The 24,917-nt window shown below is 41.3% G+C and overlaps 1 protein-coding gene across 5 annotated transcripts in view; it reads right to left on the bottom strand.

Moving 5' to 3' along the window:
* Nucleotides 1-24,917, bottom strand: part of scn1laa (sodium channel, voltage-gated, type I-like, alpha) — a 222,323-nt gene that overhangs the window by 51,426 nt on the left and 145,980 nt on the right. For all 5 annotated transcript variants that reach the window (XM_073047435.1, XM_073047434.1, XM_073047436.1 and 2 more), the window contains exons 19-21: nt 6,881-7,035; nt 6,191-6,364; nt 621-743 (exon numbers count right to left, since the gene is read on the bottom strand). In XM_073047435.1, coding sequence (XP_072903536.1) covers nt 621-743; nt 6,191-6,364; nt 6,881-7,035 — 452 coding nt within the window. The remainder of the gene's footprint in view (nt 1-620; nt 744-6,190; nt 6,365-6,880; nt 7,036-24,917) is intronic.

The following is a 24,917-nucleotide window of genomic DNA, read 5'->3' as shown; positions in this document are numbered from 1 at the left end:
GCATTTGCAAAGATATCTGCAGAGTTTCGTTATAAAGAAGCACATAGTGATCTTGCTGAGGTCTAAGCAAATTCTTAGACAATCCCAGTAAGATATCCTTCCTCAGTACTCGACCCCCCTACACTGTGACAGAAAAAAATGACATTTTCCTTCCTAGTGATGATTTACTTTCTCAAATCAAAATTTTCTTAGTATTTTTCTTTTTTTTTGTAATTTATTTTTTATTGAAGTTCATCATCAAACATTTCCATAAGATGTATTTCAGACATTATACATATATATCATATAATCATATATATCACAAATCTCCACAAAGTATTTATCTGAGGTATACACTTATAGAAAAGAGTGGAAAGAATAAACAAGCAAAAGGAAAAAACTAGTATTTTTCTAATCATTTTACAGGTACTTGGAAATTATTTGAGAACAGAACAGCCCATTGAAAAGACTGCTAAATCAAAGAGCATCTGCTCATTTTATGCATTGTGATATTAATAATTGAATGTTCAAATGCATTTAAGATGATGTATAATTGTGAAAGGGACACTTGTGTAACTTGATCTAATTTCACCTGTTTGTTCTGATCATGCATCATTCAAACAGAATGAGTTCCATCTTACCCTCATGCCTTCGAATCGCGACAATGCTCTTAGAGGTCTCAAAGCTCTTAGTGTCCTGAGGGATTTAATGGCACCAAGTTCTGAGTAGCCCAAGGCATTAGCTGTGAGGCTCACCAAAGAGACCTTAACAATAAAAAAAGAAAACATAAAATAATTCAAAGCAGTTAATACAATTAGTGAAACAACATAATGAAAGTCGACTGAATAGAACGTTGACCGCCCATTTCCCTGCGTGAACGGTGCCTGATCTGCCGAGTTCCTCAATTACATTGCGCCACCCTCGACATTCAATGGTTTTACAATAGCTGAGTCTCCCATTCTCAACAACTGTGGTAGTCCCCAATGACAAGAAACAAATACCAGTTATATTACAGCCAGCAGAATGCATCAGAGGCTGGATCTGCTTTGGCAAGTGACTCAGTCCCAAAGTCTTTCACTAGCTATAAAGAACGATAAAGATTTTTCATAAGGAAAAATTGGCAGTAGTAGAACACTGCATTTACAATGGCCATAGGATTGACTTTGACAGCACATAAATACTGTGCTGTGTCCATGGCTTTTGGGACCGCCTGGTAAAGGAACCCATTGAAATAAAACTGGAGAAAAAGAATTTTAACAAAGATGAAGGGTTCACTTGAAGTAAGAACTGGAATTTGATTGTTAACAAGGTGGAACAGTAGAAACCTGATTAAGTTGAGGATTAACTAATCAGGATATACACACACACACACACACACACACACACACACACACACACACACACACACACACACACACACACACACACACACACACACACACACACACACACACACACACACACACACACACACACACACACACACACACACCCCTCCCCCCGTGCCCAGGCATCATCCCTGATGTCTTCGAAACATCAGTTAAAATCGATACCTGTATCCAGCTGGAAGCCCGAGAAGAGATTATTTGACATATACACTGCAAAAGCAGTGCACTTGCCCAGACAGTTGGAAAGCATATAAAGTGTAAATGCTTTCTATGCTTTCTTATACTTTATATATGCTTTTCAATTGTCTGGGCCAAGTGCAGCTTAACACCATTCAGCTATGCTGATATTATCCAGGAAAAAAAGCAGGTTGCTTGATTGGCAGCCCGTTCATTCTCTTAATATTCACTCTCACTACCACTGTTTCACTGTGTATTGCAGTTATTTACTGTGACTCCCCTGTTATCACTTTCCATCACCATCAAGCATGGACAGGATAGCGGATGTTCGGCCCCATTATTGCCTCTATGGAAAAGAGGAAACAGTCAACATTTTGAGCTGAGAACCTTCTTCAGGTCTGGAGAAGGATCCTGGCCTGAAATATCAACTGTTTACTCTTTTTCCATAAATACTGCCTGGCCTGCTGAGTTCCTCCAGCATTTTGTGTGTGTTCCAAGGCAGTGGTCAACATGGATTATATGGCTGACTCTGCAGGACGAGGACAATATGGATTCTGTGGTTCTGTTCCCTGAGCAAATGACCCAATCTATCTGGTAGAATGTTCTCACTGACAGATCTGACGGTCAGGCACCAAGGGCTTTCTGGGCTGGTGCTGAGAGGTGCCCTTCCAGTTATTGCCTTTCTCTATAGATGATATATCACTCCCGATGAGAGCTGCTCTTTGGGTGACTCTGCTGGGAAACAAACAATCATCCATCTCTTTGCATACTGTGGATTTGCTAAGAGAGTATGGAGACAGATGGAAAGGTTCTTTCTGAGCAGCTGCATAACAGAGGAATCCCTGATTTATGGGTTGTCTCCAGAGACACACAATGAGACAAACATCTGGTGCTACTGGAAAGTCATCAACTTGGTGAAAAAAACCCTTCAGTCTGACAGAAACTTGTTGGTCTTCAAGCACAACAAAATGTCTGAAAGAGAATGCTGCAGGTGTATATTTTATTTATTTATTTATGTATTAAGATACAGCATAGACGGAACAGGCCCTTTGAGCCATGCCGCCCAGCAACTTCCCGATTTAACTCTAGCCTAATTGCGGGACAATTTACAATGACCAATTAAACTATCAAACAGTACGTCTTTTGACTGTGGGAGGAAACCGGAGTACTGGAAAGGAAACGCACATGGTCACAGGAAGGAAGTACAAACTCCTTACAGACTTCAGCTGAAATCGAGCCCATGTCGCTGGTACTGTAAAGCGATGTACTAACCACAATGCCACCATGCCATGTTGAAGGATAGACTGAAACACGTTGCGGCCACTGCTGGGGCTCTGTGAGGAAGGACCACTGGATAGGCCCCTTCTGCTACAGCAGATGGAGCGGCAGATTTGAGCAAGGAAGCTTTTCAAACCGTGAAAGAGGATTGTGTGCTGTAAAAGTTTACGTGCTGTAAATTTTTCATATACTTCTCAGAAAATTATCTAGCCCATCAATATCAGCATTGGCAATTTTGTTTTGCATTGGCGGCAACAAATTTACAGAAGGTAAATAAAAATAGCATTAAAGTTGGTTGGACTCCACAATAGTTTTATGTAATATCACCAAAAACTGAACATTCTGTAAGTCAAGTTGAGCTTCCTGTCAAATGTTCAAATACAGTAAGGTAGAGGTACAATACGTATATGTCACAGTATATAACCTTGAGATTTGTTTTCCTGCAGGTAAACTCAGCAAATCTACAGAATAGTAACTATAACAGGATCAATGAAAGTTCAATTAGAGTGCAGATGACAACAAACTGAGCAAATGCAAATATAAATGAATAGCAATAAATAACAAGAACATGAGATAATGAGATAAAGAGTCCTTAAAGTGAGATCATTGGTTGTGGGAACTTTTCAATGGATGGGCAAGTGAGTGTAGTCATCCTATTTTGTTTAAGAGCCTGATGGTTGAGGGGTAGTAACTGTTCTTGAACATGGTGGTGCAAGATTTAAGGCTCTTGTACCTTCTATCTGATGGCAGCAGTGAGAAAAGAGCACGGTCTGCATGGTGGGAATCTCTGATGATGGACGCTGTGACAGTGTTTCATGTAGATGTGCTCAATGGTTGGGAGGGTTTTACCCGTGATGGACTGGGCCAAATTCCTACAACATGCTTCCCTCTAGTGAACCAAATGTTTATCTAAACAGCACAGAATTAAAAAGCATGTAAAATATTAATAGCTCCTTTTGTATTATCATCAACAGTCTGTGATCACCATCATTATGTAGTCTGTCACTTGACGTAGGCAATTCTGATCTTTCCATAACCATGATTGTTCTTGGCAATTTTTTCTACAGAAGTTGCTTGCCATTGCCTTCTTCTGGGCAGTGTCTTTATAGGACTTGTGACCCCAAACATTATCAATACTCTTCAGAGATTGTATGCACATTACCAGGACTTCTGATATGCACCAGCTACTCATACGACCATCCACCACCTGCTCCCATGGCTTCACATGACCCTGATTGGGGAGGGGCTAAGCAGGTGCTACACCTTGCCCAAGGGTGACCTGCGGGCTAGCAGAATGAAGGAGCACCTTACACCTCCTTTGGTAGAGACATATCTCTGCCCTGCCACCCAAAGTCTGAGATCAGATATTATATATCTGAAATTTACAAGGTTGGGGCAAACATTCTAAATTTGTACCTTATACCTGACCTACAGCCATTACTCAGGCCATCTTAAATTACTGTTTCTAACTGGCATAGTTTTCACCTACAGAAACATCTAATGTAGCTCTTCTATTTATGAAACTCAAGAGTCGCCATTGTTGACAATAGTTATTGAGACGTTTTCCCACTTTTAGTAATACTGCCATCATCAAGCATCTCCAGAGAACTTGTTTCCTAGACTTCTATAATTCATTCCACTATCTCAGAAAAATCTTATGAATCATACAGTCGTAGAGTAATGGAAGAGTACAGCAATGAAACAGGCCCTTCGGCCTGTCTAGTAACTGCCAAAATTCTTTAAGCTGCCTACTTCCATCAACCTGCACCGGGACCATTGCCCTTCATACCCCTACCATCCATGTACTTGTACAAAGTCTCTTAAGCGTTGAAATCAAGCACGCCACTTATGCTGGCAGCTCGTTCCACACTCTCACGACCCTCTGAGTGAAGTTTCCCTCATGTTCCCCTAAACCTTGTCACCTTTCACCCTTAACCCATGATTGTAGTTCCATCCAATCTTGGTGGAGAAAGCCCACCTGCATTTACCCTATTAATGATTTAGACGAGGGAATTAAATGCAGCATCTCCGAGTTTGCGGATGACATGAAGCTGGGCGGCGGTGTTAGCTGTGAGGAGGATGCTAAGAGGATGCAGGGTGACTTGGATAGGTTAGGTGAGTGGGCAAATTCATGGCAGATGCAATTTAATGTGGATAAATGTGAGGTTATCCACTTTGGTGGCAAGAACAGGAGAACAGATTATTATATGAAAGGTGGCCGATTAGGAAAAGGGGAGGTGCAACGAGATCTGGGTGTCATTGTACACCAGTCATTGAAGGTGGGCATGCAGGTACAGCAGGCGGTGAAAAAGGCAAATGGTATGTTGGCATTCATAGCAAGAGGATTTGAGTACAGGAGCAGGGAGGTTCTACTGCAGTTGTACAAGGCCTTGGTGAGACCACAGCTGGAGTATTGTGTGCAGTTTTGGTCCCCAAATCTGAGGAAAGACATTCTTGCCATAGAGGGAGTACAAAGGAGGTTCACCAGATTGATTCCTGGAATGACAGGACTTTCATATGAAGAAAGACTGGATCGACTGGGCTTATATTCGCTAGAATTTTGAAGATTGAGGGGGGATCTTATTGAAACGTTAAAAATTCTAAAGGGATTGGACAGGCTAGATGCAAGAAGAGTGTTCCCGATGTTGGGGAAGTCCAGAATGAGGGGTCACAGTTTAAGGATAAAGGGTACGCCTTTTAGGACCGAGATGAGGAGAAAGTTCTTCACACAGAGAGTGGTGAATCTGTGGAATTCTCTGCCACAGGAAACAGTTGAGGCTAGTTCATTGGCTATATTTAAGAGGGAGTTAGATATGGCCCTTGTGGCTAAAGGGATCAGGGAGTATGGAGAGAAGGCAGGTACAGGGTTCTGAGTTGGATGATCAGCCAAGATCATACTGAATGGCGGTGCAGGCTCAAAAGGCTGAATGACCTATTCCAGCACCTATATTCTATGTTTCTATTTATATCCCTCATAATTTTATATACCTCTATCAAATCTCCTCTCAATCATCTACATTCCAAGGAATATAGTCCTAACCTATTCAGTATTTCCTCATAACTCGGGTCCTCCAGACCTGGCAACATCCTTGTGAGTTTTTCCTGCACTCTTTCAACCTTGTTTCCATCTTTCCTGTAGGGTATGTGACCAAAACTGCAGACAATACTCCAAATTAGGCCTCACCACGGTCTTAAAACAACTTCAGCATAACATCTTGGAACTGCTTTCTCTGGCACAACAATGAGAAATTTTAATGACACACAGTTGCACCCAAGCATTGAGACAGCTAAAACGGTAACGCCAAATCAAACATGTTTTGTCATCATACCATGGGTTATCAGCAAAACAAGATATTAAAGATACATACATCAACAATGAGGAAGTCCAGCCAACACCATGCATTTGTGAAGTACTTCACAAATCCATAAGCCACCCACTTCAGCAACATTTCCAGAATGAAGATGTAAGTGAAGATTTTGTCAGCGTATTCAAGCATTGATTTGATGTTTTTCCGTTGTTCGACATAAATATCTTCAAAAGCCTGAAACAAATTATAAAAATGTAAGTACTTTAACAAAGATTAAGCTGAATTTTCTAGTCAAGTCTCACGCCCTTTTATTTTTCCTTCTGTATACGTCAAATGAATTATCCCCATTATTACATACTGAAAAGCACAGTAGCGTAGAGATTACCACAATGCTTTACAGTACAGGCAACCTGGGTTCATTTTCTGCCACTGTCTTGTAAAGAGTTTGTACACTCTCCCTGTGACAGCGTGGCTTTCCTCTGGGTGCTCCAGTTTCCTCCCACATTTCAAAGCTGGTTGGTAGGTTAATTGGTCATTGTAAATTGCCCCGTGATTAGGCTGAGAGTGAAATTGGGGAATGCTGGACGGAACAGTTTGAATGACAGTAACATAAATAAATAAAAAATAGAATACTAATTCTCAATATGTAGTGTACAGTTTATTTTCCTTCTTTTTTTTGAAAATGCATACAACAGGAAAAGTCACAAATAGAACAAAAATGCATATATAGGAATTGTAAAATCCTCTTACCAAGGCACCACTGCTGAGAAGAATCATGAATATAATGAATGTCTCAAACCAATTGTGTTCCACTATTTTGTAGCAGGTCTTTCTCAGGTTCCACCAGGATTTGCCTGAGCCCTCTTCTATATTGACATAGCAAAATGGGAACTTCCTCACACATCCTGTCAAAGATGAGTATAAATGTTAGCACAAGACATACCACAAGTACAGTAATACTTCAACTCACAACTTCTGTTTTTTTGCTATAGTGCCATTTCCTGGTACTTTGAATGTGATGTCACTATCAACACACCTTCCTCTACGTATTCCATAGGTAAGTTCAAAGTAAATGCTATTAGCAAAGTACATATGTCATTTTTCTGCAGGCATACTCAGTAAATCTATAGAGCAGTAACAATAACAGGATCAATGAAGGATAAACCAGAGTGCAGTAGACAACAAACTGGGCAAATGCAAATATAAACAAATAATAATAAATAACGAGAACATGAGATAAAGAGTCTTTAAAATGAGATCATTGGTTGTGGGAACACCTCAATGGTTGGGCAAGTGAGTGTAGTTATTCCCTTTGTTCAACAGCCTGATGGTTGAAGGGTAGTAACTGTTCTTGAACCTGGTGGTGTGAGTCCTGAGGCTCTTGTACCTTCGACCTGACAGTAGCAGCAAGAAAAGACATGGCCTGGGTGGTGGGGATCTCTGATTTTGGATGTTGCTTTCCTATGATAGTGTTTCATGTTGATGTATTCAATGTTTGGGTAGGCTTTAGCCATGAAGTACTAGGCCGAACCTACTAGTTTTTGGAGGATTTCCTGTTGAAAGGCATTGGTGTTTCTATACCAGATCATGATGCAGCCACTCAATTCACTGTCTACTGCACAACTATGGATTTTGTTAACATTTTAGATGTCATGCTGAATCTCCTTCCCAAGGGAGACACCTTCCCACAGAGCACTAGATCATAACTCAATGTAACTGCAGGAAATGCAACACCTGCTCTTTTACCTTCCCAAAATCCAAACATCCTCAGCAGGTGTGGCACTGATTTATTTGTACTTCATTTACCTCTGTTTGTGTTGACTCTGCTCACAATATGGCCATTGAGAAGACCAAACAAAGACTGGGTAATTGCTTTGTGGAACCTGCAGTTTGGTTTGAAAGATGATCACAAACATTCGAATTTGCTTTAAATTTCCCATCCTCTGCTGTCCTTGGTCTCCTGCACATTTCCAATGAAGTTCAAATATCCAGATGACACAACAGTGATTGGCCTTATCACAAACAATACCGGATCTGCATATAGAGAGGAGGTGCTGAAACTGTCCAATTGGTGCAGGAACCACAACCCATCACTCAACATCAAGAAGACAAAATAAATGATAATTGATTTGGGGAGGCAAGAGGTTCCAAAAAAGCTCCACTAGTCATAAATGGTGAGGTAGTGGAAAGGGTCTCCTGTTTCATGGAGCTCTCTCTGGATCTATCAACACAACCTCAACAGTAGGGAAGGCACAACTGTGGTTATGCTACCTGAGATGCTGAAGGAGTGCTAATTTGCCCCAGAATTGCTGGTCATCTTTAATCAGTGTGCGATAGAGAGCATACTGGCATACGGAATGACAGGGTGGCAAAACAGATCACAAGGCACTCTAATGGGTGATTACATCATTGCGACTCAACTATCGGACAGACCAACAATCTAAAACTCTCCACGCTTACGGTGCGCTCATAACATTATTAAAGACCCATCCTGTCCCAGACACCGTCTGTTCAATCTCCTGCCGTCCGGTGGGAGATACAGAAACATCTTACTCCAGACAGTTAGACTAGGAGCGGTTCCCGCATTTTCCCGAGGGCTGTTGTGCAGCTGAATAAGGCTACACCCCGGTTTGCCAAAGGCCTTTCAGTGTTATGGATTATCAAAGTCAACTTTCCATGCAAATATTGGATTTTTATTATTAAGCTATACTGTATGCATTGTAAATATATGCTTTGCATGGACTGAAGTAGCACCACAATTCCGTTGTCTTGAGCAATGACAATAAAATTCTTTTCTATCCTATTCTTTGTAAACCCATTCTGCAGTATGCTCTGCACTGACTAGATACATTATATCACTCTCATCTCAGTACTGGGTTCAAAGTCAGATAGTCAGTATCTTCCAGAATTTGGGGCTTTTAACTTCAATTTCTAGTTGCCACACTTCCTTTTGATGAGGAAATGATATTCCTTCTTTTACTTACTTTCTCCAGATTGATACCCATGAAAATCTCCCTTCTACCTTGGGCTATCATTATTACTTCTTTTATTTCATCATTCTTATTTTTAAATCCCACTTGACACCCTCCCTTCTCTTCTTTCCTTTTTCTCCTGGCTCTGTCCTTGAAAGTAAACAATTAATTGCCTGGCTTTTATCATCTCCCGATCAAAGGCCTTTGACTTAAAAAAATACTGTTTCTCTCTTCTCATCCTCAGACGGCTGAAGAAGTTTGGTATGGGCCTCCAAATCCTTTCTATTAGGGCACAATCGAGAGCATCCTGACTGGCTGTATCACTGCCTGGTATGGGAACTGTACTTCCCTTAATCGCAGGACTCTGTACAGAGTGGTGCGGACAAGATGTGAACTTCCCACTATTCAGGACATTTACAAAGACAGACGTGTAAAAAGGGCCCAAAGGATCATTGGGGACCAGAGTCATCCCAACCACAAACTGTTCCAGCTGCTACCATCTGGGAAACGGTACGGCAGCATAAAAGCCAGGACAGCTTCTTCCACCAGGCCATCAGACTGATTAATTCATGCAGACACAAGTGTATTTCTATGTTATATTGACTATCCTGTTGCACATATTATTCATTAGAAATTACTATAAATTGCACATTGCTCATTTAGACAGAGATGTAACGTAAAGATTTTTACTCCTCATGTATATGAGGGATGTAAGTAATAAAGTCAATTCCATTCAATATAACCCGGATATTTGGAATCGAAATTCTGAACTGAATGAAGATATTCCATAAAGCAGTTTGATTTTCATACTTAACATATGCTAAACTGAAGTGTGACCAAATCATTCACTGTAAAGTACATATTGACTGAGCAGCCAAACATTTATAGGCATTTCTTGTTTTAGTTTCAGACCTTCACCATATGCAGGATTTTACTTTTGTTATTTTTAGTTTTGGATATTTGACAGATAGGAAATACACAGGTGCTGGCGTGGAGCTACATCTCTACCAAAGGAGGTGGAAAAGTGTTTTTTCCTTTGGCTAGCCTACAGGTCACCCTTGAGCAAGATGTAGCACCTGCTTAGGATTCCCTCCTCCCCACCCTGCCCTGATCAGGATCATGTGAAGCCATGGGAGCAGGTGGTGGATGGCCGTATGAGCAGCTGGTTCATATCACAAGTCCTGGTTATACAACCACTGACGGCAGGCAGACAATTGCATAAGAGTATTGATAACGACTGGGGTCACCTGTCTTGGAAAGATATTGCTGAAAGAAGGCAATGGCAAGCCACTTCTGCAGAAAAATTTGCAAGAACTCCATGGACGTGGAAAGACTAGGATTGTCTATGTCATAAGACACAGCACATGATGATGAAATACACAGCACTCTTAATTTTACAGTTCTCACCATTGATGGCTACTTACTAGTGTAAGTATAAAGTACTTGATATGATGAAATAATATTCATATTACTTTAATTTTATTTTGGCAATTTTAAAATCTTTGAGTAAAGATCAGATTTGTTCATTATTACATAAATTATTCATGAAAGTGAACAGGTTAATATTATATTGAAATCTGAGCCTGGTGCTTATTACATCATATGCCTTTCAAATGCTCAAGTTATAAAAAATAAACCAATCATGAATTTAGTTTGGGAGGATTTGTTGCAAACTACAGCCGGTTGGTGGTGTAGTAGCATCAACACTGGACTTTTGAGGGCAACGGCCCCCGGTTCAAACCCATCTGGCTCCTTGCACACTTTCCATCTGTGCTGGGGTGAGCGTTGAGCTAGCAACTTGGCCTCGTAAAGAACAGAGAAATGCAAAGGAAATTGCAAACAAATGCTGCCCAATACACCACAAGGCGTGAAAAGAAACGACAAGAAATTGGAATCGTGTGGAAACATGTAGCACCGTTGTACACGCTGAAAGGAAATTATCAAAATTCATATATGTCACCATACACAACACTAAACAATATAACACGACATATCTCAGAAATACAAACGACCTAATGGGAACAGGTTTTCTGCACCTGCATTTTTTTTCTCTGGCTACCATGCATTTTAAGTCGGTTATGGAATGCCATTTGATTGCTAATTTGCCACACAGTAACAAAACTCTTTTTGCAAATACTTTAAAGAATATGCAAAGCATGTATTATAGTAAATTATTTCATTCCTCTCCCAATCAGTACTGCATGATTCAGAAACACAGGACTCATAAATTATTCTATGCTAATCGGTGTCAGATATTGCACATGACAGCAGAGCACATCACATATGAATTCCCTTTAAGCTAAATACAAATAAATCATTAGGTTCTTCTCAGTGATAGTTTAGTTTAGGTCTTAATCTGTCAAAAGAAGGTCTTACGGAAACCCATTGAATGTTGAAAGGCCTCAACAGAGTGGATGTGGAGAGGATGTTTCTTATGGTGGGAGAATCTAAGACCAGAGGATATGGCCTCAGAATAGAGGGACATCCTTTTATTTATGATTATTTCTTTCTTTTTCTATCTGCACAGTTTGTTGGCTATTGCACACTGGTTGAATGCCCAAGTCAGTGCAGTTTTTCATTGATTCTGTTATGTTTATTATTTTATTACAGATTTATTGAGAATGCCCACAAGAAAATGAATTTGGGGTTGTATATGGTGACAGATATGTACTTTGATAATAAATTTACTTTACACTTTGTAATTTTATTAATTGAAAATTTAACCATGGGTAAATGGCTATTTTCAGGGTTGAAGCATCAACTTTAAGTGTTATTTTTAGACCATAAAACCATAAGATATAGGAGCAGAATTAGGCCATTCAGGCAATCGAGTCTGCTCCGCCATTTCATCAAGGCTGATCTATTTCCCTCTCAGCCCCAGTCTCCTGCCTTCTCCCTGTATACCCTCGTGCCCTGACTAATCAAGAATCTATCAATCTCTGCTTTAAATATACTCAATGACTTGGCCTCCACAGCCACCTGTGGCAATGAATTCCACAGATCTACCATTCACTAGCTAGAAAAATTCCTCCTCATCTCCATGCTAAATGCATGTCCTTCTATTCTGAGGTCTTGTCCTCTGGTCTTAGACTCCCCCACCATAGGAAACATCCTTTCCAAACCTACTCCGTCTAGGCCTTTCACCATTAGAGAGGTTTCAATGAAATCCCCCCTCAGTCTTCTGAATTCCAGTGAGTATAGGACCAAAGCCATCAAACACTCCTCACATGATAAGCCTTCACTTCTGGAATCATTCTTGTGAATTCAGACTGACTGTTAAGAATATTAGAAAACTTAGAAGCAGCTGTGGTATCAAAAATATCTTACAACTCGCTCCAGTTTAGTTTTAGTAACAGATATTATTATGTTAAAGAAAGCACAGTAGTGATCCAAAATGCCAATGTCTAGGTTTGAGTCATGTTACTGTTGCCCTTTTTATATTGACAAAATCTAACTTATGGCCTCCTTATGTGTTGGCTGAGTGATGTGATAAGGTCAAAAAATTGCAGAAGGTTCATGAACTCTCTTGCTTTAGAGTCACATTGATTACCTACATGGAAATTGAAGTCATTTATATTACAAACCTATCATAACTAGGTATTATTATAGAAAATAAATGAGTGAACCATCACTCAAAAAGACATTATATTTTGGCGGATGATAAATGCTAAGTAAGGAGAGAATGCGGCATTTCTTGAATAACTATGGTGAGATACTCAAAACGACGCAAAGCTACCAAGATTGATATTTTTATAATTTAGGCGGCTCAAGAAAACATTTTCCTTGCCACCACATCCCTTGATGAACAGAATGAACAAAATTATAATCCATGGTGGTTGCTTAAGTTGAATCAGTAGCACTTTCACTACTGTGCCAAGTTCCACACAGAGGTAAATAAGATTGAAAGAGTACAGAGAAAATTTACAAGGATGTTGCCGGGTCTGGAGGACCTGAGGAAAGACTGAATGGGTTAGGACTTTTATTCCTTGGAGAGTAGAAAGTTGAGGGAAGATTTGGTTGAAATATACAGAATTATGATGGATATAGACGGGCTAAATGCAAGCAAGCTTTTATCCACTGAGGTTAGGTGGAACTACAACCAGAGGTCAAGGGTTAAGGTTGAAAGGTGAAAATTTTAAGGGGAATATGAGGGGAAACTTCTTCACTCAGAGGTTAGTGAGAGCTGCCAGTACAAGTGGTATATGTGAGCTTGATTTCAATGTTTAAGAGAAGTTTGGATAGGTACATGGTTGGTAGAGATATGGAGGACTATGGTCCAGGTACAGGTCGATGACAGCAAGCTGTTTAAATGGTTTGGCAGGGACTAGATGGGCCAAAGGGCCTGTTTCTATGCTTACTTTTCTATGACTCTGACTCAATTACAGTAATAAGTTCCTTTACATAAAATGTCTTATTAGCTAAAGTTCTGATATTAAGTAAGGCCATACTAAAAGCTCTCAAAAAGACATGGCTGTACCGAAAATTCAGGACATCTAAAGACACAAATTAAATTATTAGCATTTAAACCAGGCTGTCTGGATTGTCCGGCACATCTATAATTCTTTATTATAGGCTTAATATAATGCACTTCTTCAGTTAAAGCCACTTCACATTTATAGTATTTAAGTTCCCTTCCGTTCTCGCTATTACCATACCTTCACTGTCACCCAGTAAAATTCTGACATCTCCCTTCAAATTAATACCAATGGAGAATACTTTCTTCCTATAATGGAGCAGTCCAAGACAACCAGGGACACATCAAGAATAAACAGGTATAAGTGCCAGATACAGCCCAGCAATGAATAACAAGTTCCTATAAAATAAGTAATTTACACTTATGTAAAGGATGGCCTGATAATGTAACCAAAAAAATAATAAATATGGTCTAGAAACCACACGGTAAGATAGAGATAACTGCTTGGGTTCTGGGAAGAGGGCGGTGTGCTCTGTCACAGTGGCTTCTACGGGGCCAACCAAAGTGCCACTGTCTTTTTTTAAATGTAACTTTTAAGATCACAGGATCCTGCTGCAGGTTAAGAATTCAAGCCATTGATCGTGTGGATAGCCAGAGGCTTTTTCCCAGGGCTGAAATAGCTAACACGAGGGGCATAATTTTAAGGTGCTTGGAAGTAGGTACAAGGGGGATGTCAGGGGTAAGTTTTTCACACAGAGAGTGGTGGGTGTGTGGAATGCACTGCCAGCAACAGCAGTAAAGGCGGACACAATAGGGTCCTTTAAAAGACCGTTAGGTAGGTACATGGAGCTTAGAAAAATAGAGGGCTACGCAGTAGGGTAATTCTAGGCAGTTTCTAGAGTAGGTTACACGGTCGGCACAACACTGTGACTGAACGGCCTGTAATGTGCCATAGACTTCTACGATTCTAAGATTCAGTGATTAATGTACTGCAGATCTACACCACCAGCAAGTTGGCAGAGAAACTGAAGGAGCTGGACTTGGTGCAGATCATGCTGCTGCCTGTCTCAGAGAGGCGTCAGAGGAGTCAGTGCTCAAAGGTCTCACTTTACTTGTCATCACAAGACCCTGTTGGACATTGTTCATGTGGAATGTTGCAGTGTTGTCTGCTTAGAGCTGCCCAGGCGCGAGGCAATGGAGTTGGTATGCTCCACCGGAGTGCAGGGGTGGTGTGGCACAGAGTTGGTGCTTTCCCCCAGTGTTCGTTCAGCTGTACTACGTTCGACGGGAGAATGCTACAACATTTATAGACTCAGGGCCCTGGACTATATATTTCTCTTGTGTGAGTGTATTTTACAAACATATATGTGCTTGTAATCTTGTATGTGTTATATGTGCCATGTATAACTGCTGGCACTGTGTTTTGCACCTTGGCACCGGAGTAACCCAGTTTCTTTTGGCTGTATTCTTGGGTGTTCATGTTCGGTCAAATGACAGTTAAACTTGAACATGGATAAGGCCAAATGGAAATTAATAGGTAGGTGTTCTCCACAAGTGAGTTACATTTCTATTTTGGCTTAATAGAACTTGTCCATATTCGCAAGTCAATAAATCATCTATTTGATTAACAAATATAACTCATTAGCTAAGCTTTTTTTTCACTCTCGAGTGCTTTGTTAGAATCTGATTCAACTTAACAGTCTTTGTTGAATCTGACAGATAGATTGCCCCCTTTGTAAATACATCTCCATATTCACAACCCAAAGGAAAGGCATATGTCCAACAATTGCTTTCACAGTGAGACACAAAATAGCTGAAATCATTTACCAGGTAAAAGGGAATGTATACTCAGTGGCCACTTCATTAGGAACCTCCTGTACCTAATAAAGTGGCCACAGAGTGTATGTTTGCCTTCTGCTGCTGTAGCCCGTCCACTTCAAGGTTTGACATGTCGTGCATTCAGAAATGCTCTTCGGAACAAGTGTTACTGTGGCCTTCCTGCCAGCTTGAATGGTGTGGCCATTCTCCTCTGACCTCTCTCATTAACATCGTGTTTCCACTCACAGGACTGCCACTCACTGTGTGCTTTTTTTGTTTCTGACACCATTCTCCGTAAACATTAGAAACTGTTGTGCATGAAAATCCCAAGAGACTGGCAGTTTCTGATGTACTCAAACCACCCTGTCTGGCACCGAAAATCATTCCATGGTCAAAGTCACTTAAATCACGTTTCTCCCCCATCTGATGTTCAGTTTCAATAACGCCAGAACCCCTTGACAAAGTTTGCATGCTTTTATGCATAGAGTTGCTGCCACATGATTGGCTGATCAGATATTTGCATCAACGAGCAGGTGTTCAGGTGTACCTAATAAAGTGGCCACTGAGTCTACATTAACCTGCCTTTTTAAATGGACATTGATCAATATTAAAAAGTCAGCATTTGAATGTTTTTTGATGAATTCAATGATAAAAAGACAGAAGTGTAGTGATTGTACAAGGCATTGGTAAGGCCAAATTTGGAATATTGTGTACAGTTCTGGTCACCGAATTATAGGAAAGATATCAATAAATTAGAGAGAGTGCAGAGACGATTTACTAGGATGTTACCTGGGTTTCAGCACTTAAGTTACAGAGAAAGGTTGAACAAGTTAGGTCTCTGTTCATTGGAGCACAGAAGGTTGAGGGGGGATTTGATCGAGGTATTTAAAATTTTGAGAGGGATAGATAGAGTTGACGTGAATAGGCTGTTTCCATTGAGGGTAGGGGAGATTCAAACGAGAGGACATAATTTGAGAGTTAGGGGGCAAAAGTTTAAGGGAAACACGAGGGGGCATTTCTTTACTCAGAGAGTGATAGCTGTGTGGAATGAGCTTCCTGTAGAAGTAGTAGAGGCCAGTTCAGTTGTGTCATTTAAGGTAAAATTGGATAGGTATATGGACAGGAAAGGAGTGGAGGGTTATGGGCTGAGTGCGGGTAGGTGGGACTAGGTGAGATTAAGAGTTCGGCACGGACTAGGAGGGCCGAGATGGCCTGTTTCCGTGCTGTGATTGTTATATGGTTATATGATGTGACAGACCTAAAAATTAAAGTTAACCACCCGAGCAATACATTCTGAATTATTTCCAATTAAAGTTGCTGCACTTGAAAGCAAATGGCCAAAATGAAAGAGAAGCAGAAGTTATTAAAAATTAAAGAATGGTTTCATTTATTTGCACACGTCCAATGAATCACTATGGCGATCTCCTGCAGGTGTTAATACACAGCTTCAGGATGAAACACACTGGTTTATTCTGAAGTTGTTGCCACCTTTCAGTTCATCTCTTTTCCAGTTATTCAATCAAATCAAATGTTTTAAACTACCCCCACCTCAATGCAATGTACTTCAACAAAGGCTCCCTTAACTGAGTTTGTTCCAAATGACCTACTCGCCATCTCCGATGAACTGAAATTACCCGGATACATTGAACGTGCAAACAATATCCCAAATATCAGCTGCTGAAAGGCCGACACAAAGAGTTGAACTTCTTAGAAATGGCCATTAGATATTTGTTTCATTGGTATAGATTCAGCAATTTTCCATATTTACATTTTCAATGATTTTGGCTCAGTTTATAAATATATATTGTACTTTAACATTATAAATGTTACTCGCCTCAAGTAATTCTTACACACTACAGAAAATGACACATTCTGAAATGCTTGCGAAAGTAGGTCAGCTAGAACATATAAATGATGACATGAACAGGCACACCATCTTAGCTTAGAGGTACACTGAGAGCGAACACTATCGTCTTCCTGTTCTATCATAATCTTTACAATTAAGAATAAGCAAAGCGATCAAGCATTTCCTTGTTAATAAGGTAGTGAATAAAGTATCAATTGTATACTGAATTAGATACCAATTTTATGCCTAATCATCATTATGTGCCGTGTCGTATGATGTGGGTGATCAGAGTCTATGACCACCATAGTCCTTGGCAATTTTTTCTATGGAAGCAGTTTGCCATTGGCTTCGTCTGGGCATCATCTTTACAACATGGGTAACCCCAGCTATTATCATACTCTTCAGAGACTGCCTGGCATCAGTGGTTGCATACCAGGACTTGTGATATGCCTAATACAGGTTAAAAACTGTTTTTATGAAGCAAGTAAGATAATGGTAGAACAACACACACAAAATGCTGGTTGAACACAGCAGGCCAGGCAGCATCTATAAGGAGAAGCACTGTCGACGTTTCGGGCCGAGACCCTTCGTCAGGACTAACTGAAAGGAAAGATAGTAAGAGATAATGGTAGAGCTATGATTTGAACTGCCTTTAAATTAAAGTTAAAAATCTGATTTTAAAAGTAAACAACAATGTTTGGTTAATTCATCAGACAACTTTAACAATTAACATTAAATTACTTGTAATTGAAAATAAATGTTTCATAACAAAATTGAGATCTTACTATTATAAATGAAAGCTAAAAATGCTGGGAATAGCCAGCAGGTCAGGTAGTATCTAAACGGGGTAGGGTGTTAACATTCAACATTTTAATATTTTAAATTTGAATGTTTACAATTTTTTACAATAATGAAATGTTAACTTGTTTAACAGAGAATTAATCATTCATCTGAAATATTAATTCTATATCCATTTCCAGGATTTTCTGTTTCTGTGTCCGATTTTCACTTTCTAGAGTATTTTTTCCTTTCAAGGCTTATCATCAAGATTGAAAACAGAGGATTAATGAATTGCTGTTTATGCTGGAGTGCCACTCCACTCTTTAAGAAGGGAGGGAGGCAGAAGAAAGAGATGGTCTCAAGGTGGTTCATGACAATGATCCTGGTATTGAAAAAGTTAATTATCAGGAGCATTTGATGGCTCTGGGCCTGGACTTGTGGAGTTTCAAAGAATGAGGGGTTATCTCATTATAACCTATTGGATACTAAAAGGCCGAGATAGAGTGGATGTGGAGAGGATGTTCCCTATATTGGGGGAGTCTAGGACCAGAGGGCACAGTCTCAGAATAGAGGAATGCCCATGTAGAACAGAGATAAGGAGGAATTTCTTTAGCCTGTGAATCTGTGGAATTCATTGCCACAGATGGCTGTGGAGGCCAAATCATATTTAAAGCAAAGGTTGATAAGTTCTTGATCAGTCAGGGCATCAAAGGCTATGGGAAGAAGGCAGAAGAATGTGGTTGAAAGGGATAATAAATCAGCCATGCTGTAATGGTGGAGCAGACTCAATAAGTCGAATGGCCTATGATCCTATAGTTACTTTTTAGACAGAACAAGGTATATTGTGGTATATTGTAAGTCATAGCTACCTAGACTATTCCTCCTCCCACCCTGTCTCCTGCAAAAATGCAATCCCTTTCTCTCAATTCCTCCGCCTCCGCCGCATCTGCTCTCAGGATGAGGCCTTTCATTCTAGGACAAAGGAGATGTCTTCCTTTTTTAAAGAAAGGGGCTTCCCTTCGTCCACTATCAACTCTGCCCTCCATCGCGTCTCCCGTATTTCACGCACCTCTGCCCTCACCCCATCCCCCCGCCAGCCCACCAGGGATAGAGTCCCCCTGGTCCTTACCTATCACCCTACCAGCCTACAGATCCAACGTATAATCCTCCGTAACTTCCGCCACCTCCTACGGGATCCCACCACCAGACACATCTTCCCCTCCCCCCCACTCTTGGCTTTCCGCAGGGATCGCTCCCTACACGACTCCCTTGTCCATTCATCCCCAGACAGTCCTTTCAGGTGAGGCACCACTTCACCTGCGAGTCAACGGGGGTGATATACTGTATCCAGTGCTCCCGATGTGGTCATTTATACATTGGGGAGACCCACCGCAGACTGGGAGACCGTTTCGCCGAACACCGGCGCTCAGTCCTCCAGCAGTGGCGGGATCTCCCTGTGGCCACACACTTCAATTCCACAGACCACTCCCACTCCGACATGTCTGTCCATGGCCTCCTCTACCGTCAAGATGAGGCCACACGCAGGTCAATGGAGCAATACCTTATCTCCCGCCTAGGTAGCCTCCTACCTGCCGGCATGAACATCCAACTCACAGACCTTCGTTGATACCCCTGCCCCCCCTTACCCCATCCCTATCTATAATTTTAGTCTGGTTCTCTTTCTCTTTTCCCCCCTCACTATAATCTCCCCCCAGCCCTACCTTTCTTTCTCTTTTATTTCCCATAATTCTCCACCTTCCCCCTAGCCCATTTCCCTCCAGCCTATCACTTCCTAGCTCTCTACTTCATCCCTCCCCCCACTTCTTATCCCCCCTCGACCATCCCATGTTACTTCACTCCTGATGAAGGGTTTCGGCCCGAAACATCGTCACTACCTCGTCCCATACATGCTGTCTGGCCTGCTGAGTTCTGCCAGCATTTTGTGTTTTTATTTATTTCCAGCATCTGCAGATTCACTTGTGTATATTGTGGTATTCGGACCACTACTTTCCTTCTTTTAATGACATTACTTGGTTGCACAGTGCATTGTTTTTCAGTAGTACATAGCAGCAGTTGCCAATGTTCAATCCTGCCCTCTTGAGCCTGTTGGTATGAAGTTTGTAAGTTCTCCTGGTAACCATGGGGATTTCCTCCAAGTACTTTGGTTCCCTATTACATCATTACATCCCTATTACATCCCTTGTACACCGTACTCTCTCCGGTCCTGTTCACCCTGTACACATCAGACTTCCAATATAACTCGGAGCCCTGCCATGTGCAGAAGTTCGCTGATGACACGGCCATAGTGGGGTGTGTCAGGAATGGACAGGAGGAGGAGTATAGGAAACTGATACAGGACTTTGTGATATGGTGCAACTCAAACTACCTGCGTCTCAATATCACCAAGACCAAGGAGATGGTGGTGGACTTTAGGAGATCTAGGCCTCATATGGAGCCAGTGATCATTAATGGAGAATGTGTGGAGCAGGTTAAGACCTACAAGTATCTGGGAGTACAGTTAGACAAGAAGCTAGACTGGACTGCCAACACAGATGCCTTGTGCAGGAAGGCACAGAGTCGACTGTACTTCCTTAGAAGGTTGGCGTCATTCAATGTCTGTAGTGAGATGCTGAAGATGTTCTATAGGTCAGTTGTGGAGAGCGCCCTCTTCTTTGTGGTGGCGTGTTGGGGAGGAAGCATTAAGAAGAGGGACGCCTCACGTCTTAATAAGCTGGTAAGGAAGGCGGGCTCTGTCGTGGGCAAAGTACTGGAGAGTTTAACATCGGTAGCTGAGCGAAGGGCGCTGAGTAGGCTACGGTCAATTATGGAAAACTCTGAACATCCTCTACATAGCACCATCCAGAGACAGAGAAGCAGTTTCAGCGACAGATTACTATCGATGCAATGCTCCTCAGACAGGATGAAGAGGTCAATACTCCCCAATGCCATTAGGCTTTACAATTCTACCGCCAGGACTTAAGAACTTTTTAAAAGCTATTATTAATGCTTTTTGAGATAGTGATTTAGATGCATATCATATTTTTTACTGAGTTAAGTATTGTATGTAATTAGTTTTGCTACAACAAGTGTATGGGACATTGGAAAAAAGTTGAATTTCCCCATGGGGATGAATAAAGTATCTATCTATCTATCTATCTATCTATCATAATGATGTGCAGGCTTGGTAACTACCCCTGGTATACAGGTGCATAGTTCAAAGAGGCTGTAAGGGGTAGATGGGAAATTGTGTGGAGAATAGGTTGCATGGGACATAGATTGCTCTGTGAGGCAACACAAATTATGAGGGAAAATGCTAGTATGGACATTCATAAGGAAAGTTCTAACAGAATTAAAGAACATATAGACAGGTTGGTGAAATGGGTAGGCACATGGAAGATGAAATTTAATATACAAAACTGAAGTGTTACACTTTAATACAACAGCGAGACATAGAAGTCAGACAGCACAGCTCTAAAAGGGATTAAGTAACAGAAAGGCCTCTGGGCAAATGGCCACGGTTCACTGAAAGTAACAGTGAGGGCAATTAAAATGATTAAAGAGCATCACTGATTTTGGGTTTCCTTAATGCGGGGGTAAGTGTGGTGGTGACCCGTTTAGTTTGGCCATTATTAGAGTACTGCACTCAGTCCTAGGCAACACATTTTAAGAGAGCGTAGACAGCATCCTTATGAGAGTGATGGCACTAATGTCATAGACTGAAGAAGCTGGGGCTGGTCCCATTGCAGCTGATGGAATTGAGCAGGACTGGCAATATTCAAAATCAAACAGGATCTAGGCAGAAAAGACAGAGGAAGAACTAGGAGACCTGAAGTTAAAGTAATTGACAAACAAATCAAATGTGAGTTAAGGAAAGATCATTTTACACAGCAGATGATTCAAAGCAGAAATGCACTGACAGTGGTAACAACGGAAGCAGATTCAGAGCTCCAGAAGGACTGGATAAGCACTTGAAAATAAATCATTTGTAGGGCTCTGGGGAGCAGGTGGAATTGTTCTTGTGAAAATCTGGCATGGACTTGATGGGCCAAAAGGACTTTAGTGTTATGTGGTTATGTGCAATTTAGAGGCAGAATCCTTCTCCCTTCCTCCATTCATATTTAACCAGCCGGTCAGAGCCCCCAAACCTACCAGCCAGCCAATGACTATCAAAGTGAACAACCCTTGTCCTCATTCTCCAACACTCCCTGAAAGTGATGTCTCACCATCTTCTCCTCCTCAGCCACTGAAGTTCACCAAATTCTTCTAATGGCTGATGATAGCCTGAATATTGAGAGAGTGGAAGTCCCTGTGATTTAAGATGAACTCCAGGTTTTGAAAGGAAACACAGCATTAAATGACTCAAACACGAGGAAATCTGCAGATGCTGGAAATTCAAGCAACACACACAAAATGCTGGTGGAACGCAGCAGGCCAGGCAGCATCTGTAGGAAGAAGCACTGTCGACGTTTCGCGCCGAGACCCTTCATCAGACAAAGGGTCTCTGCCCGAAACGTTGACAGTGCTTCTTCCTGTAGATGCTGCCTGGCCTGCTGCATTAAATGACGAGTGTTTCTTATGACTTGAATTACAGAATCTGACCATTTTCGCAAAACCTGCTTCATATTCTCTCCTGGAACAGAAACGTTCTTTCTCCTGCACTCCAGACCTCAGTGAGGAGTGAACTAAGGTGAGAAACGGCATACAGTATCAGCTGAGACCACTTTGAATGACTCTAAGGCTAGGAAGGTGATCACATCAGCAACCATAATCTGGATGAGGGGAACAGGTTGAGTGAGCTAGGCTTTTCTCCAGGGAGTGAAGGAAGATGAGATGTGACTTGATGGAAGTGTACAGGATGATAAGAGGCATAGATCAAGTGGACAGCCAGTCCATTTTTATCCCAGAGTGGCAATGGCTAATACCAGCTCATAATAGAAAACATTAGAGGAAAGAGGAGATGTCAGAGGTAGTTCCTGTTAAACTAAGACTCGTAGGCGCCTTGCAGGGGATGATAGTAAAGGCAGATACATTATTAACATTTAACAGATGCTTAGATAAGCACATAGAAAAAAAGAAAAATGTAGAGGGTTATGGGCTGCAAAGGAGAGAAGGGTTGGATTGATCTTGGAGCAACTAAAATGTCAGCCCAACATTGCGGGCCAAAGGGCACATATTACGCTGTATTGCTCTACGTTCTATGTTTGAACAGTTAAGACTAGAGTTCAGGACCCAGAGAGCTGTAGAAACCTGAGGCGAATATGTTGCAAATTCATAGGCACCATGGTAGCAGAAATGTCAAGATAAGAGTAAGGAAATGCATTAGCATCTCCATTATTTTTATGCAGCTCTGCATCTTTCAGTAAAAGTAGGAAGAGCACTATCCAAGAACTCATTGTTGGAAGTTCTGAAAGAAATTCAGTGGTTCAGTATTGATGCGGCAAGTGTGAATCGTTGCACTTTGGCGGGACCAACTAAGGTAGGTCTTACATGGTTGAATGGTAGGGCACTGCGGTCTGCGATGGAACAGAGGGATCTGGGAGCACAGTAATTCCTTGAAGGTGGCAACGCAGGTAGATAGAGTCAAAAGGAAAGCTTTTGGCACATTGACCTTCATAAATCAAAGTACTGAGTACAGAAGTTGGGATGTTATGTTGAAATTGTATAAGACCTTGGTGAGGCCTAATTTGCAGTAATATTACAGTTCTGGTCACCTACCTACTGCAAAATATCAAAAAAAAATTGGAAGAGTGCAAAGCAAATTTACTTGAGGACCTGAATTATAGGAAAAGATTGAATAGGTTAGGACTTTATTTCCTAGAACATAGGGGAGTGATGGGTGTTTTGATAGAGGTATACAAAATAATGAGTAGTGCAGAGAGGGTAAATCCAAGCAGGTTTTTTCCACTGAGACTAGAAATGGAGGTCATGGGTTAAGGGTAAAAGGTGAAATGCTTAAGTGAAATATGAGGAGGAACTTCATTCAGAGGGTGGTGTGAGTGTGGAACGAGCTGCTTGTGGAAGTGATGGATGCAGGTTTGATTTCTGCATTTAAAAGAAATTTGTACAGGTGCACGAATGGGAGAAGTACAAGGAGTACAAGATATAGGAGCAGAATTGGACCATTCAGCCTATCGAGTCTGCTCTGCCATTCCCTCATGGCTGATCAATTGTCCATCTCAACTCCATTCTCCTGCCTCTCCTCGAAACCTCTGACACCCTGATTAATCAAGAACCTATCAAACTCTGCCTTAAATATACCAAATGACTTGGCCTATACAGCTGTCTGTGGCAATGAGTTTCACAGATTCACTACCCTCTGGCTAAAGAAATTCCTCCTCATTTCTGCTCTAAATAGATGTTCCTCTATTCAACACTCTCTGGTCCTAGACTCCGCCACTAAAGAGATAATCCTCTCTACAGCCACTCTAACTAGCCTTTCAATATTCAATAGGTTTCAATGAGATCCCCCTCATTCTTCAAAATTCCAGCAAGCACAGGCCCAGAGTCATCAAACGCTCCTCAAATGTTAACCTTTTAATTCCTGGTATCATTCTCGTGAATCTCCTCTGGACACTCTCCAATGTCAGCACACTTTTTCTTAGATAAGGTGTCCAAAACTGTTCACAATATTCAAAGTACGATATGACCACTGCCTTATAAAGCTTCAACATACATTCTTGCTTTTGTATTCTAGTCCTCTCAAAATGAATGCTAACATTGCATTTGTCTTTCTTCTCACCGACTTAACCTGCAAGTTAATTTTGAGTGTATCCTACATGAGGACTCCCAAGCCCCTTTGCACTTTGGATTTTTGAATATTTCCCTGTTAGAAAATTGTCTATGCTTGGCCATACACTTCCCTACACTATATTCTATTTGTCATTTCTTTGCCTATTCTCCCAATCTGTCTAAGTCCTCCTGTAGACACCCTGCTTCCTCAACACTACCTGGCTCTCC

Source organism: Hemitrygon akajei, chromosome 5, assembly GCF_048418815.1.
Source record: "Hemitrygon akajei chromosome 5, sHemAka1.3, whole genome shotgun sequence".
Classification (NCBI taxonomy): Eukaryota; Metazoa; Chordata; class Chondrichthyes; order Myliobatiformes; family Dasyatidae; genus Hemitrygon; species Hemitrygon akajei.
The sequence above is the reverse complement of the archived record's forward strand: the minus strand, read 5'-3'. Positions and strand labels throughout refer to the sequence as shown.